The following is a 17080-nucleotide window of genomic DNA, read 5'->3' on the forward strand; positions in this document are numbered from 1 at the left end:
TTCTATAAGCCCCCTTTAAGTACTGATGGGCTGCAATAAGGTCTCCCCGAAGCCTTCTCTTCTCTCGGCTGAACAACCCCAACTCTCTCAGCCTTTCTTCAGAGGAGAGGTGTTCCATCCCCCTGATCATTTTTGTGGCCCTCTTCTGGACCCACTCCAACAGGTCCGTGTCTTTCTTATGCTGAGGGCTCCAGAGCTGGACGCAGTACTCCAGGTGGGGTCTCCCCAGAGCAGAGTAGAGGGGCAGAATCACCTCCCTCGACCTGCTGGCCACGCTGCTTTTGATGCAGCCCAGGATACGACTGGCCTTTGTTGAACTTCATGAGGTTCCTGTTAACTCATTCCTCCAGCCAGCTGAGGTCTCTCTGAATGGCAGCCCTGTCTTCCAGCATGTTAAGTGCTCCCTTCAGTTGGTGTCATCTGCAAACTTGCTATTCCTTTGCATTACGTAGGTTATTGAAATTGTTAAATAGTATTGGCGTCTGTGTTAACCCTGAGGAATGCCAGCCACAACCAACCACTAATTGGACCTGCAACTATTGACCACAGTGCTTTCTACCTGGCAGTCCATCCAGTTTTTCACACTTCTTGGAGCCTACTTCAAGCCTCACCAGTTAAACTTTGGATTGTGTTATGAAGTAAAACAGATTATATCAGTTTAAAACATTAAAAAAAAAAAAAAGACACCTTCTAGAGTAAAACCTTAACTACTTTTATGCTGCAGAAATGTACAGTGATATAAAGGCATCAGTCTTTAAATGCATCAGGACCTACCTTTTTAACTTTGCATATGAGCAGAGAAGTACTGAGAACTTTTGAACTGGAGTTAAGGGTGGTACATGAAGTTTCTGGTTAGACTCTCAAGGGATTTGAAAAAGTTCAGCATGTTTTTACTTAAGCTTTATTTAGTCTGTCCCCTGAGCTCAATTCTCACATTGGGATATGAATAAATTAGTGGGTACTAAGAGAACTGCCAGGTTGTTCATTGCATTTAGAGCGAGCTTGTTCTAGAAGGTGAACTGATTTATGAATTCAGGTTGCCACAGAACTTACTTATTTTCATGTTTTTTGGCTTGTTTCTCTGTATAAAAGCTTTATATCGGTGTGCTCTTACTTTCACCAGGAAATCAGGGCAATTCAACAGATCCCTTAACAGTTTGTAATTTGCAGGTGTTGAATCCATATAAAAATTGGTCTTAACTCAGAGTGCTTTTGTAACACACTTATTACAGTCCTTGAAGAGGAATGGCGTGTTTCACTGTGCAGTCCAGCTATCTTTGCTGTTGATTTGTTCATTCTTTCATGTCCAGACTTGGAAATCCTTCAGGAAGTACTAGAAGGTAGTATTTTTCCTTTTGGAACTGTACTGTATATAATTGAGATCCTTTTTTCTTCATGAATAGAATTCCTCCCTGTAAAGGTGTAAATGAGGAAACACAGAAGGCTCTGGACCGATCTCTTCTTGATTGCACTTTCCGATTACAAGGTAGAAACAATCGCACATGGGTGGCTGAGCTGGTGTTTGCAAACTGTCCACTTAACAGCACTTCATCCAGGGAGCAAGGTAAGTTTTATTTAGGAAGACTGGTAAATTTTGTTTGTTTGTGTTTTACATTGTCTGTTCCAGTAGTTCTAATGTTTTGGTGTTACTGGACAACTGTCTGCTCTTAAGATTTCTAATAAGCCACGGTGCACCTGAATCAAAATTTTGGCTGCTGAGTTGATGCACTTTTGTTATTTAAATATGCTTGCTGGTCACTTGCCATAGTTCACTCACAGTCTGTAAATGACAGTTTAGGAACCACTAGTTTAATCAGTATTTACAATCTCATAACACTGCAGGACCAACCCGTCATGTTTACCTGACGTATGAAAACCAGTTATCTGAACCAGTTGGAGGTCGCAAAGTTGTTGAGATGTTCCTTAATGACTGGAACAGTATTGCTCGGCTGTATGAATGTGTCTTGGAGTTTGCACGATCCTTACCAGGTACAGAAGTCATCTTCTCTTCATTAAAATGATGTGTTTACAGATTACTATGGTTTTCTCGCTCTAACTCTTTTCCCTCCTCTCTTCAAAGACATACCCAACCACTTAAACGTTTTTTCAGAAGTTCGTATCTACAACTACCGAAAACTTATCCTTTGTTATGGAACTACCAAGGGGAGCTCAGTAAGTAACTCATAAGTGCACTTAAAATGTATGTTTGAGAACAGAATGGGTAGGCCTAGAGTTCTCAGAATTGTGCTACAAAATATTTCCTTGTATTGCATTATTGTGGAATTAATACTGATGAATGTAGAAAAGACAGAAATAGAGGGTGCCAGATTATTAATTTGCTAGGTTACTAGATGTTCAGAATTTTTGAGAATTTGTATAAGATGCTTCAGATTGTGGGAAGGACAGTTGTGTGCTTGATTGAGGAAAGCTGATGTGGCAGCCTTTTTCTGACAAACTTATGGTAAGTGTTGCTACTGGTCACCGTTGTATACTGGAATATATGGATATATGTAAGCTGTGTGCTTAATGCTGCCTTAGAAGAAAGGACTCTAACTAAAGTTTTAAATGTAGCACTGTGCTTTCAAATGAGGGGGTCCTTAATTACTTTGTAGCAGTGCTGTTCCTTTGTTCAGAACTCTAGCTTACTCTTTAGTATTTGAATTTACAGCTTATTAATTACTTTGATAACTGTGTACTTGCTCACACCGTTGCATTAAATGCAAGGTAGAGGAGGAAGTAAGTGCACATTTATTACAGACTAAGAATGTATTTTTGTGTGCAACCGGTGCAAAGTAGCTGATGCACTTGAAATTGGCTTCCTGGAAGGCTTTTGCGTTTGTGTTCTAAGCTGAATTTTTAAGAGTATTTCTATGGGCATTTTTGGGACAGTTAATAAGTAATAAGAGTACCAGTGTGGATTTTGCATGTCACTTCCTCATATATTAGCATGTCCAGTTCTCGGTTTTGTGTGATATGACTGAGAAAACCAATCCACCTCCAGCAACTCATTAATCAGTTCTCTGCAGCATGAATCTCTGAAGTTTAATTTGCTCTATCTCACCTTTTGGCAGAAAAGGCTTTTGTTCATTCTGATTGACTTGCTAAAGTAACTCCCCAGTTTTGTGGTTGCCAACAATCCAGCTAGCTAAATGGATGTTAAAGCTAACAGCACTTTTTTTTCAGAACCTCAACAACTTTTGAGGAAGGTGAGTTAGGAATCTGTTGAGGTTTGATGAAAAAGGGCAGCAGACCAGCTTTCTTGTTATAACCTCATAGTTGTTCTAGTTTCCAAGACCATTTTATGTTCTTGACATTGCAGATCAGCATTCAGTGGAACTCCATACTCCAGAAGTTCCACATTTCACTGGGAACTGTTGGCCCAAACTCAGGTTGCAGTAACTGTCATAACACAATTCTGCACCAGCTCCAGGAGATGTTTAATAAAACACCAAATGTGGTGCAGTTGTTACAGGTAACGTTTTAAAAACTTCTCTCAAGAAAAGTGCAAGATAATTTAAGAGCTGAATTCTGGTTAAACTGTTCTCTTCAAAATTACACGTGTGTGTTATGACTGTTTACGGATCTCATTGGCAGAAGGTGGCTTGGGGAAGATTGTATCCCCCCTATGCCCCATTTTCCCTGACCTTTACTTAAAGGTAAGCTACCTGATCTCTCAATATCTGTTCTCTCTCAGGTTTTGTTTGACACTCAGGCTCCACTAAATGCCATCAACAAACTTCCAACTGTGCCCATGCTGGGTCTGACTCAACGCACCAACACTGCCTATCAGTGTTTCTCAATTCTGCCACAGTCACCCACGCATATCAGGCTGGCTTTTAGGAATATGTACTGCATTGACATCTACTGCCGGAGTCGTGGAGTTGTAGCGATACGTGATGGGGCGTACAGTCTCTTTGACAACAGCAAAATAGTTGAAGGTTTTTACCCTGCGCCTGGATTAAAGGTGACCGTTTCTGTGTTTTCTGGCATGTTGTAAATAAGTGAGCTTCTAACTTGAAGTATGGATCTGATGTGAAGAGTTTTGTGAAACTTTTTTTGCGAAGAGCTGCAAGCCTTCCAAAATTCTGAGCACAGAAGGAATTTTCTGATTTATAAGTGGATTTGTTAATTAGTTTGAATTAAAACATTTCCTTTAAGAAAACTAGCATCAAATGTCAGTGGTTTTTTTTCTATCTATGTAATAAGGTAACGTAGAGGCTACTTCAGGCATCCTTTTGTTAAAACTTGCTGAAGCTTTGTGACCAGGCTAGATGTATTCTCCAGGATTAACAACAACTGCTCCTCACAACCTATGTTGTGTGGCAGGACAGTGCTCATACGTTGCAGATGAGGAAACGCTCCATGTCAGATGATCCTAGACAAAAACTTCTCTTTTAAAACTTGTTTCCATCAGTGTGTGGCAGGAGCCTGTGGCTTCGCTTCTGAATACAGAGCTGGTTTGCTCTTCCTGAATAATGAATCTATGCACACTGACAGACTACCATAGCTGAGGGCAGCTTGTACCAGTGCTCGTTATACTGAAATATTGGAAAGTGGCACCCATTGTGAAACAGGATAGTTTGCTAATTTTTTCTTCTGACAGTTGCAACTGAACACTGATTCTCTGGTACTGCATTTAGCTGATCCTAAACATCTACCTCTTTCACGAATTCGAAGTGGAAGGCTAATGGGAAGAAGAAGGGGATTATAGATACCAGCGGAAAAGTATGAGAGAATGAAATTGGGAAGGTAGAGGAGGAAGTGATTCAAGCGGGTTGGCAAATTTCTCTGGGTACAAGAGAATGCTATGGAGGAGGTGACCTGAGTGTTCTTACCCAAATAGGGCAGTTGTAGGTGTGGTACAACAGCCCAGTAGGTTCTGCATACTGATGAGTTGTTCTGGAACAGCTATTTCCAGGTGTAGGCTTTTCCTTATTTTTAAGGAAAGAAGAAGAATGTTGGTATTTCAATTAACTAGAGATATTTCATGTTAATGAGCAAGGTTTCTTGTTTGGTGGTGATGCAAGATCCCTTTTTTAAAAGAAAAAGGAAATTAAGCTTAAATATCCACTGAGCAGCTCTGTTTATGAATTGATATTTTGCAAACTATTCATACTGTATATAATGAATGCCCACTAGTAGTTAGTTCTAGAGACCTGCCTGTTTCTTATGTGCCGTAGCCGATATAGTATTAGAGCTCAGCAAATACTGTGCTCGTTTATGTAATAAAATTTAAATGGGGAAACTGCTAACAAAACTGATTTTTCCACAGACGTTCCTGAACATGTTTGTTGACAGCAATCAGGATGCACGAAGACGATCTGTAAATGAAGACGATAACCCACCTTCTCCTATTGGAGGAGACATGATGGATTCTTTGATATCACAGCTTCAACCCCAGCAGCCACCGCAGCAACCACAACAACAGGTACCCTCCAGGCAAAATAAGAGATGTTTGTTGTCTTCCACAACTGTAGGTTTTTAAGAACTTAAGTTCTAAAAGGATTAGCTGTAAAAAATGGAAAGGGAGACTGTAAAACTGCTCTGCTGTGGAATTCCCCTTGGGGCAAAATGTATTAATTTATTTTGCCATTTCTCCTTCCAGTGTAAACAGCCCGTAGCATGTGAACAGCAACTTTGGAAGGTCACATGAGACTTGCTGCCTTAGAAGCAAAGAACTGAGGGAGGGAAAGTGACTGTTTAAGATAACAGATGGGAAGGGCAGTCAGGAGGCTTCTCCCTTATAGGGTGGCAGATAAAAAGGAGTGAGATGCAGGGGTATTATGTTTGAGGAAAAACTGCAAAAAGTCCCTGAAAAAAAATAGTGAGCACTGAACAAGGTGATACAAAGAATCAAATAACCATGTTGAATGACCTATCAAATTTCATAGGTGGGGACCAAACTCTCATTAGTATTCTGCACATACTTAACTTTAGTTTTAGTACAAAATGATGAAAGATTTTCGTTGTCCTGTGTTGACAATTTCAGCCGTTTGCAAAACAGGCAGGAGCATCGGGAGCATATCCTCTTACTTCACCACCCACCTCCTATCACAACACAGTGACGCCATCTCCATCTATGATGCACACACAGTCACCAGGTAAGATGGCTGAGAGTTTGTGTGCTAATCACGTACTGGAAATACACACGCAGCTCTCCTTGTATGTGCATGCTTTTTCTATTATTTGAGCTGTGTATAGCTCCAAGTTAGCCAAGAGAATGCACCTTATATTGTGGAAAAATAGCAAAGCGAAGTCCTGCCATGCGTGTTTTGGAAAGTACATTTTGAAGCTAAAAGAAAAGTTCAGTGAAACTGTCATCTTTAGCTGTGTAATATTTGGGACCGTTTCATTCTTACAGCTTACAACTTGCTCAGATCAAAACCTGTTAATTTTAAATACCTGCTTTTTCAGAAAAGCTTTTCATCACCGAAGCTCTGCTTTCTTCTCCCAGCTGTTATAGCACAACAGCTGAAAATATTTAAATTTGGGAAAGGGCTGGGCAGGGGAGAAATGCCATTCTTCAAGCCAAATATCTTGGAAAGTTTCCTTTGTGTGGTCAATCAATCTGGAAAATATAACGCTCATGCATGTACAAAATACAGCCTTTGAGTGCAAAAACAAACTCTCATGAATCTTGTTTGCTGTCTCCCTAAAAAGGAGATAGCTGTAGCAGTTGGTAGAAAAATGGGAAATGTGTATGTTGAGTGACGTGATGTCTTTTGATTAGGAAATTTGCATGCTGCAAGCTCACCTAGCGGAGCTTTAAGAGCACCATCACCAGCATCCTTTGGTCCAACTCCTTCACCTTCCTCTCTTGGAATCACAATGGGACAAACAGCTAACTTTGCCAGCCCGCATGGTGAGTTCTTTACTGGCAGGTGTATATATAGCGACAGGGAGAGCACATTCGCTTCTTGAAATTAAGTCTTCCGGAGCAGACTTAAGTTAATTGATTCATGTTTTGTAACTGGCTTAAGGTAGCTGTTTTCATACATGTGGCGTAACTTGTAACAGTAGTCAAAAGTAGCTGCATGGCACGTTGAGATGTTCCTAACGTTTTAAAAATTGATTATCAGTCACTCTTTCCTGCTTACTAACGTGGGGAAATTCTGTGTGGTCTTGTAGCAGAACAATGGCTGCAGCTTTTAATGAGCATTGTCTCTTGTTGGATTAGTTAATGTATTTTCACTGCTTACGTTTCTTGGAAAAATGACTGGAACAGGTTAGAAATTCAAATACTTGCAATTTGAAAACATCAGAATCTTGCTGGTTTGACATACATACATGAGCAACATGCTGCCTTTTGGTTGTTTCCTTCACTAATTTTTTTTTTTGAAAGCTGCCAAAACAATTGTTTGTTGTAATCACAGTGCATTGGAAACCATTCCATAAATCACAATAAATGAACAGTTCAGATTGTAATTTTAGCACACCAATTTAATTGTCAAGATGAACAAAGTGAGATAGATAGACAACAGACGGTTTAAGAAGCTCGTTCTCATCAGTCTTTATAGGGGAGTACAAAACCAAAGATACTTTTGCAGAGATAACGGCAAGATACTGAATAGATAAGAAACAATCTCGCTGAGGCTTTCATTTGCTAAGGAGGAGTAGAAGTCCAAGTCTATAGGCAAGAGCTCTTTTTAGTTTAGACCCCATTATGTGTTGAACATGCCGATTTGCCTTAACGTTCAATTTTATTTTACTTTTTCAAAAATACAACCAGAAAACCCTTGAGTCTGCATCTTGATTTCCACCCACCCATTATGTTTTTTATATGGTTGTAAAACGTAGTCCAAAAGCTTGCAGACACTTTCATGCTTTACAGATTTTGGTAAGCCTTTTTTTAGATCTCTAGCCTAGAAAACCTCGTACTTTTTAAAAGAATAATAACATTCTTGTAACATCTGTAGGTACCATAGACCCAAGCTCACCATACACCATGATGTCACCCAGTCAGCGTGCAGGGAACTGGCCAGGATCTCCTCAGGTCTCTGGTCCATCACCAGCAGCACGAATGCCTGGAATGTCACCAGCCAACCCTTCCCTTCATTCACCTGTCCCAGATGCCTCTCATTCCCCACGAGCGGGAACAAGTAGGTTTCTTTATCAGTATTTTGGCTGTGAAACACTCATGTTTAACATTTCTAGTTCTGTTCTTCTTGGTAGTTTTGTGTGTCAGCCTAACAGTCCTTACTGCCCTTGCGCAGTAAAATATCTAAGGAAATGAAGCCTTTATTCTGTCCTCATTCAAGTCTTCTGTAACAAATTGGAAAACAAGTTAAATCATACAGCATAAACTCCAGCAGGATTGATACCTCTAGTGCACTGCAGAAATTAGTCTTAAACTATTGAGCTCCATGACTGAGAGAAAATTTTTTGGAATGAAAGCAATGATACCCAGATACTAACTTTTCACATCATAGAGTTGTAATGCTGCTCTTGCACGACTGATTTAGCCATCTTTACATCTCATTGAGTTTGTTGTACAAACCTGCTATCTGCTGGCATGCTGCAGAAAGAAGGAAAGGGAGTAGGATTTTAATGTTACTGAGACTCTTTGCATGGGTGGAGGGTTGAAACTCTAATTCTTTGACTTTGTCTCTGTTGCCTATCACTAGGCAGCCAAATTCTTAAATAAGAAGGATTAAGCTTTGGCCCAGAGAACTCATGGCTTGTATAGTGACAACAAATAAAGTGAACACATATGTTACAGCTTAAATCCTTCCTTACTGCAAGTACTTCTTCTGTACCAATAGGTTCCCAAGCAATGCCGACTAGCATGCCTCCACCTCGTAAACTACCTCAGCGCTCTTGGGCTGCATCCATACCTACAATCCTCACCCACAGTGCCTTGAATATTCTGCTGTTGCCCTCTCCTACCCCTGGGCTTGTGCCAGGACTAGCTGGCAGCTATCTTTGCTCCCCTCTTGAGCGATTCCTCGGATCAGTTATTATGAGGAGGCATCTTCAGAGGATCATACAACAGGAAACGGTATGGTTTAGGTTGTTTTAATATTGACATGCAAGTATGACTTCACAACTGTTCTTTTTCATGCTTCTGTACTCCATGTCTTTCAAATCAGGCAAACTGAAATGCTTCAAATACATTAAGTATTTGCTGTTGGACTTGTGCTATACTTCCGAATCTTGCCATCTAAAGTGTCAAAATTTAGAAAAAGCATTTAGTTCTGCTTCTTTTCCACACAAATCAGAAGTGGAAAGCCTGTTTGATCAGGTGAAATTTGGTAACTGATATGACAGAAAGACTGTGACTAGATTTTAAGGTGCCATGGCTTCTGTGAGTTTAGCACGTCTGTTGGGAGTTAACTAGAACAGGCACAGGGTTACTATGGATGCCACTACTTGGCAGGAGTGCCCAAGAAATTAGTTACTAGTTAACAATAACTGAAGTACTCAGTCATGAATGTTGCTTTAGGGTTTGGGACAGACAATGTGCACCTCTTTGCTTCTTTGGCATTGATTCAGTGACAGAGAAAGAAGCCAAATCTTGCATAAGCTTCATTCTCAAGGCAATTTTACCTGTATACAAATATCACGTGTTTCGTTCTGGAAAGAGGGCAGATTGATCACTACAGTCTTGGGAGTGAACGTGTGTGTGTGTGTGTGTTCATGCTATTTAACGACTGATTGAATGTGATACTTCTTTTTATTCAGCTACAGTTAATAAATTCCAATGAACCAGGTGTAATTATGTTTAAGACGGAGGCACTGAAGTGCCGGGTTGCTCTCAATCCCAAAACCAACCAGACCTTGCAACTGAAAGTAACACCTGAAAATACAGGACAGTGGAAATCAGAGGAGTTACAAGTTTTGGAGAAGTTCTTTGAAACAAGGGTATGTACTCAAATCATTAATGTTTTACATTTTTTTGCGTTGCTTTTAATCTGGTGGTGTTTTGAGTGGTACTGCTGACTTTCATTGGCATGTATAAGGGCTGCAAAATATAAAATTAACAGCTGTGCATGCTGGTTACCATATTAAATGGTATAGCTATTATCTAAATAGGCAGTACTAAATACCGTCTGTCTTTAGGTTGCAGGACCACCTTTTAAAGCGAACACCCTAATAGCCTTCACAAAATTACTAGGGGCTCCAACGCATATCCTCAGGGACTGCGTACACATCATGAAACTTGAGCTGGTAAGTTAACCGTTCTATTTAGTTCACCCAACTTCAGTGGTTATATTTTAAAAAAAAAAAAAAGGTGCTGTATCTTTATTTATAAACACATAAATTACTCTAAATTTATATATATGTTACATAGTGTTAATAAAGAAGTTTTCATTTTACTATTACTAGCTCTCCTGGAAACTCCCAAAATTTCTCCTTTAAACTGATGATTTTGAGAAACTGCAGGCACATTACTGCACAATAGGCACATGCATAGGCTGGCTGGAATCTTCCTGATTGTATTCTTGTTTACCCTATGCTCAATTCTTTCAGAGTTATTCTGACTTACGCTAAACCTGGCAACGTCTGCAAGTTTAGCTAGAGGCACATTCTACTTTCTAATGCTTCCCTAGTTCATAGCCATGTATGTCACTGATGTGAGACCTTTGCTGGTCTTTCTCTGTGCTGTTCTTTCTAAACAGTTCCCTGATCAGGCAAGTCAGCTGAAATGGAATGTGCAGTTTTGTTTAACAATTCCTCCCAGTGCACCGCCAATTGCGCCTCCAGGAACACCTGCTGTTGTGCTGAAATCCAAAATGTTGTTTTTTGTAAGTAGAGCTATCTGTTTTACAGTTTTCTGGGCTGCGTGGCTTTGAAATCATCACGGGTTAGTAGCAAAACATAAGCATGCTATATCTAACTGTAATAGCTAAAAATGTTCTGCCGTTTGGAAGCCTAGATTTGCGTGCATCTCTCTTGTAATGAGTTCAGTTAGTATTCCTATTCTCCCCCCTGTAAAAACACAGCAACTCATCATGTTTTGCGTTCTTGGAGAGATGTTGACAATATATAAAGTTCAGTTCCCTCTGGGCTTGCGGGTATCTTCGAATGCTCAACTTCTGGGTGTTTTGTTCTTCTCTGAGGCGCTAACCACCTAGATTAAGTGATAAACGCATTAGTGGTGCTGGGAAAGAATAGCAGGAACAAATCCATATTAGTGTCATCTCTGAGGCAATGCTCACTGTAGGGTGCTTTTGAGAAGAAAATAGTCTACACCTGCCTGATAACTTCTCTGTTACAGAATGGATGTCTGAAAACGGGGTGGAAGTGCACGCTGTCTGGAGGCCTAGAGCATTTAACTGTATCGGAAGTTGCGCTGAAGTACGTGGTCATTCGATTTGACACACTTTTTGTTTTTTCCCCGCAGCTCCAGCTAACACAGAAAACAACAGTCCCACAGGAAGCTGTTAGTATTATTGTCCCAATTATTTATGATATGGCTTCGGGTACAACGCAACAAGCTGACATTCCCAGGCAGCAGAACTCTTCTGTTGCTGCTCCAATGATGGTTAGCAATATTCTAAAGAGGTTTGCTGAACTGAATTCACCACGAGCAGGTACTGTACATGTCCAGTAGATATATTCTCTTCACCCAGACATCTGTGACAAATCTCCAGTGTAAAACTAAACCTCTCTTAAGTCTGAATTCTTCTTGATTTCTATCATACTTCTTTAGTGATTACAAACTCCTGATGTGACAGGCAATACATAACTTAATAGCAAGTATTGGCAACACAGCAGAAGGTTACACTGATGATTCAGGCTGGATTTTGCTGTTCTGCCCAAATGATAGAATGCACCTCTTGTGGGCCCAACTCTTGCTGCACAGTAGGAGTCATACTTTTTAAGAAATGGGCCCAGAATGAGTCACAAGACATACGCTATGGTCAAGTGTCAGTTTTCATGGTTAATTATGAAGTTATTGAGCTTAACAGTAGAATATAAAGGGATGTTAAAATAGTTATCGGAACTTGTCCACGTGCTGTGAATGATGAAAAAGTAATTGGAGTGATTGTATACTCCTTTGTCAGTGTGTACACTAACAGAGGCGCATACAGTTCTGTCCACCAAACGTGCTGTGAAGTGTTTGAGCTAAATAGGTTGTTCTGAATGTTCATTGGCCCGTAGGTAGTGCACTGTGAGCAACGTTGTGCTTTGCTTTCCCTTGTTTGTCATGCCTTTTTTTTTTTTCCTTCTTTTAATATCTGAAACATTGAACAACAGTAGCAGGTTCTTTGGGCAGCATGTTGTCTGTAAGCAGTGGTTTGGGGTCGTAATACACAGATGGCTCATAAGAACAATAACTTTCAGTTCTGCTGTAGTTACATGCTGAAGAACAAAGCCTTTTTTCAATAACCCAGTGAATAGATTGAAGTTGTGAATCCAGCGGTTGAATTCTACTTCTATTCTGTATAATTATTCATCTTGTTGTTATGCGGTAATTTTAACTATGCTTGATGGTTTATTTTGATTGCTAGAACACGAGCAATGTTTATCTTAAATTGGTGTGGATATGCATACGTTTCTGGAAATTGTGATGAGATTTAAATTCACATGCATTTTCTGTTTAACATAGAGTAATAATGTAGGTAAATAGGAGAGAGAATAGCCTTGAGGGCCTGTGGGGTTACCTGTAAGAGTTCTGTACGTGGTACAGAACTGTTGTTTGTCTAGCACTTTTATTTCAAGATAGGTTAACTAAACTTCAGGTGTTTCTTTTGGAAGGTGCTTCCCCACCGAGTTCCCCTAGTGTGGGGAAGGGTAGATACTTGTTTTGTTGTTTGTTACTGCGCTAAGTTGTGTTTTAAGGTAAACCCTCCACAAAATACCGCAGCATAGGGAGTAATTGTCAAAGCTGCTCTTCAGTATCCTAGGTGAGATGTCTTCTGATGATCGCTAGCTAGATCAGGATAGACAATTTTTGTTTGTCACACAAGTTTTGAAGTAGTTTGGGATTGTGGTACAGGGAGCGGAGTATAGACAGGGAAAAAAAATGCGTGTAAAAAGAGCTTGTGGCCCCAAGCAGGACCTTATCCAGGCAAAGAAGAATGAGCAGAGGACACTTCCAATAGTCGTTCCTCTGACTTCTAAAAGAAAGAATGAGTCTGTATGGGTTTACTTATTTACTTATTTCCACCACCACCGCCCAGCCAAAGCAGGATCTTCCCTGAGGACACTTGAAATGCAATTTCCTGTGTTCTTACTGTCAAAACTTACGTTATTATATCTGATAAAAGAGAACAAGATACCTTCTTTTCTTTGCCGTTGAAAGGTGATAGGAGAGCCAACAGATGGAATTAGGTAGTTGGGAGACTTCTCTTACAACAGCAGTACCCAGGAGATCCCAGATGCATATCCTTTCTCTTCTGATGCTATTGTCCTGTACCCAGAATTTTCCTACCTGTGTTAGCTCTTCTGCTGCACTAACTGCAATTTGCTTGGTTAAGTGAATTTTTCACTGTTTCAGTCAGAAAGGACCAGGGCTTCCCATCATGCACGTATGATATTACTGGCACTTTCATTGTAACCCGTAATCAGTGTTGCCTCGTTTTGGCTGTATCTTTTTTACCTTTCTCTCTTTGTGAGAAAGTGTTTTGTATTCAGCTTAATTTTCCTCTTAATAAAATGGTAGTGCCTGAAAAGTAAGTTCTTTTGGAAGAGTTTTCTTTTCAGATCTGTGGGCAAACACATTCTGCTGTGTTTAACAGTAAAATGTTGACTCATTGTGAGTACGCTGTCTTTCTGAGAGCACTTTACCTATGCCTCCATGGGGAAAAAATACTTTATTTGGGGGAAGTAATTATATGATCTGAGATGGAATCAATGCCCTGGAATAATAGGGTTAAACTTGAGCTCTGAGTCTACAACCTGCATTATGTAGTGGACGTGGATCTGGTAGGGAAATGGAAGTCCCTACAGATGCTGGAGGTGACCCTTAGAGAGGAGCTCAAGGGACTCGTGATATCTCTTAAAGCACTTCACGACTAAGCATTTTTCAGTGCCTGATTTTCAGTGATGCAGTGGATGGTATCTAGCCCAGATTTGTAGCTTTGATATGATAATGACTTGCCCAGAATAATCTTGGGAACCCCTAGTTTGGCAGTTAGGATTAGTGCATCCCAACAGGCTCTGCTCTTACCTCTTTGCTCGCACTGTTGCTCCTTCAGCAGCAAAATTGAATGTCTTCTAATTGATGTTTCTTGAAACGTGCAAGAAAAATTCAGCCCGCAGTGACCAGGGTACGATAGTGGCTATTAATGGTATTCTCTTACCAGGGAACAGCAGATGAAAGTCACAGCTGCCTAATTCTTCACCTTTTGTTGTTCTGATTAAACCCTTTTGATTCTATTGGTTTTAACTTTTTTTTAAGCTATTTCAGAATGTGTGTGTGTTTTTGTCAAAAAATGCTGGTATTCAAAACTTGAGACAGCTGCGGCTGGTTTTTCCTCTCGGTATTAGGTCTCAGCTGTTTGAAACACAAGTCCATTTGCTCTGTATTTTATTTTGCAGTTCAGATGTCAAGGGTAGAGCCAGAGCAATTTGGTTGAAGGAAACAGATTTCTGACTTTTGCCCGGTCTTGGAATTAGAAATGTTTCCAAGACTAGGCTTAGGACAGAAAACATCCTCCAGCTGTTTCAGACTTGAGTCTTTTGAAATGTTTAGTTTCTGCTCTTAATCAATACAAATAGCACTTGAAAAAGTTCTTTTTCTTTCCAAGACGCAGTGCTTTTAATGAGTAGCATCCAGAAAAATTCGGATTGCAGTGCCGTGTACGATAAATTCTAGTGTAGATTCAATCTGACCTTCCAAAGCAATTAAAAGTTAAGAGCTTCCTGCGATTTCGTGACCAACAAGAGCGGTCCTGCTGGGAAAGCCGGAGCTACTTCAGTTAAAACCGTTCGTCACAAATCCCGACGTCCGCGGAGGTCGCTGGGATTTGCGAGTCGCAGTCAGTCACCACGTATCGTCAAGCCCTGCCCGTACGGGGCAGTAGCCGTGCCGGCGTGGTCGGAGTCGGCGTAGCGCGCTGCCTCGCGAGCTTGTTAGAGTGAAGGCCTGTCTGTGGAGTGATGCTAACCTGTCTCTTTTCCCTGTTCCAGGTGAATGCACAATATTTGCAGCCGTTCGTGATTTGATGGTTAATCTTACGCTGCCCCCTGGTGGGCGTCCGTAGACACTTTTAAAAGAAGGCTGACAGTGAGACAAAACCGCAAAAAAAATAAAAAAAAAACCAGATAGTAATAAAGCCTTCGGTTAAAAGAGGACGTTTTAATTTTACCGTCTTTTTTTTAAGAGCTAACTATAATAAACTGGCAAACTTTCAGGGATGCACTTTCATCAAATGAGTATCACCACGACTTTTGTATAGTGCTGTTGTATAGTGTGTTTTAATGGGAGACACTTCAGACTAGGTAATAGATTGAAGTATCGGCTTGCTGGTAATAGATTTAATATTCTGTTTTATACTATAAAGATTATGAAAATGCCAAACTTGTTTGTTTTTCTGTTTTTCCTATGTTTTGGTGTAATAGTCTTTTTTTAAGGCAGGTCTGTCATTTTTGAATACTGTAAAACTGTGACAAACTTTATATTGAAGCTGTATTTTAATATGACTGCTTTGAATCCTTAAACAATTTATTTGGGCTTGTTGTAAACATGTCCCCAAAAAGCAATATTTAATAAACTGGATTAAAAAATCTTAAACTGGATGTTGTATAATCTTGAACTTTGTTCCTCTCCACTACAGCCACTGGCCAGACCTCTTGTATTCACACTTACTTGGCTGTCTCTGTATGTGATCTTGTTTTTCCCCCCACACACGTGCTGCTAACCTAAAAAAAAAACCAACCCCAAAAAAACACCAACACAAAAAACCAACCAAACAAAAAACCCCTTACTTATTTATTCTGTGGGTTTGGTTTGTTCCAAGTCGTAGGAAACCAGAGTTTGTTCATTTTCCTGGTTGTATAAATAACCAGTAATTACTTAAAATGATGCTTCATTAGAGTCATAAGGAGCTACATCTGTTCCGTCCCCAAAGCAAAGTTTAGTGGAAGAAAGCACCTTTTTCATCTGTCATGGAGTTTGTAGTTACAGACGCCTCTATAATAATAGAGTATTATTTGTCCTATCGTAAAGGCAGGTAAGGTAGAAGCTTGAACTGTATACCATGAAATTGGAGAGGCCGATCCAAAAAAGAAACCACCTCACATCTAACTTTCTGAATTGGATGGATGTAGAGAACGTTGTCAGTGATGACTGAAGGCTCTTGTAATTGAATAAAATTTCCATCCTTAGGAATCACTCTGTCATTTAACCATTTGTCCTCATGGATCGGTGTTCCCAAATTTTTATTGAGTTCAAGTTGGCTTTTTCTGACTTCCTGCAAGAGTAGCTTTCTGCTACTCTGCCTCACTCCCCTTGCGAAGCTCTGTCAGCTCCCTGCTCAGCTGAAGGATGTTTTAAACCAGTTTTAAAAATCTTTTGGTGGATGTATTCTAGCCTGCCTTGCTGGCTTTGAGGCTGCCCATTTCCCCTACAACTGTCGCAACGCTTCTTTCCCTATGAATGAATGAGTCTCTTTCAAAGCTCTTGCCACTAGAAGTAATCTTTTGGTTGGTGTCCGCTTCAGATTTCAGCCTTGAACCTGTGGCTGTGGGGGTTGGTACTGATCAGTCAGTACTTTTCTGACCTGTGTGTATCTAAAATCTTCTGTGCGGTTTCCGCTTCTGAAATGCGAAACTCGTCCGCTGGAGTGAAAACCCTGGCAATCTTTAGATGTTGTTGCTGCTGCTGCTGCTACTCAGTTGGAAAGATTTTGTATTTCTATCTTTTCACAACCAAACTGATGTTTTAAAACAATTGGCAGGTGATCCAAGCATTCCTGAAAAAGGCTGGCTATTATCCTGGCTACTAGTCTGCATTCAAGGTCTGAGCATTCCTATGCCTAAAAGCAGCTCTCCGATACACAGAGCAGTATCTGCTGTTCTTTGTGCTAAGGGGCAGGTGAGCGTGCTGGCGGGCAAAGGCCCCCCGGCAGCTTCAGCACTTGAAAGTAAAAGGGAGGGGGAAGGTCTGCCCATTGGGCAGAGAAAACAAAAC

General features: G+C 40.4%; 1 protein-coding gene across 1 annotated transcript in view; it reads left to right on the forward strand.

The window, feature by feature from the left end:
* Window positions 1-15682, forward strand: part of MED14 (mediator complex subunit 14) — a 55740-nt gene extending 40058 nt beyond the window's left edge. Inside the window, exons 21-35 of the mRNA XM_009283114.1 lie at window positions 1404-1564; window positions 1843-1989; window positions 2081-2172; window positions 3320-3472; window positions 3695-3964; window positions 5273-5428; window positions 5990-6101; window positions 6731-6862; window positions 7917-8099; window positions 8763-8998; window positions 9682-9861; window positions 10060-10167; window positions 10620-10745; window positions 11345-11534; window positions 15079-15682. Coding sequence (XP_009281389.1) covers window positions 1404-1564; window positions 1843-1989; window positions 2081-2172; window positions 3320-3472; window positions 3695-3964; window positions 5273-5428; window positions 5990-6101; window positions 6731-6862; window positions 7917-8099; window positions 8763-8998; window positions 9682-9861; window positions 10060-10167; window positions 10620-10745; window positions 11345-11534; window positions 15079-15152 — 2320 coding nt within the window. The 3' untranslated portion in view covers window positions 15153-15682. The remainder of the gene's footprint in view (window positions 1-1403; window positions 1565-1842; window positions 1990-2080; window positions 2173-3319; window positions 3473-3694; window positions 3965-5272; window positions 5429-5989; window positions 6102-6730; window positions 6863-7916; window positions 8100-8762; window positions 8999-9681; window positions 9862-10059; window positions 10168-10619; window positions 10746-11344; window positions 11535-15078) is intronic.
* Window positions 15683-17080: the final 1398 nt, after the last annotated feature.

This window comes from Aptenodytes forsteri, unplaced genomic scaffold (assembly GCF_000699145.1).
Source record: "Aptenodytes forsteri isolate BGI_AS27 unplaced genomic scaffold, ASM69914v1 Scaffold2, whole genome shotgun sequence".
Lineage (NCBI taxonomy): Eukaryota > Metazoa > Chordata > Aves > Sphenisciformes > Spheniscidae > Aptenodytes > Aptenodytes forsteri.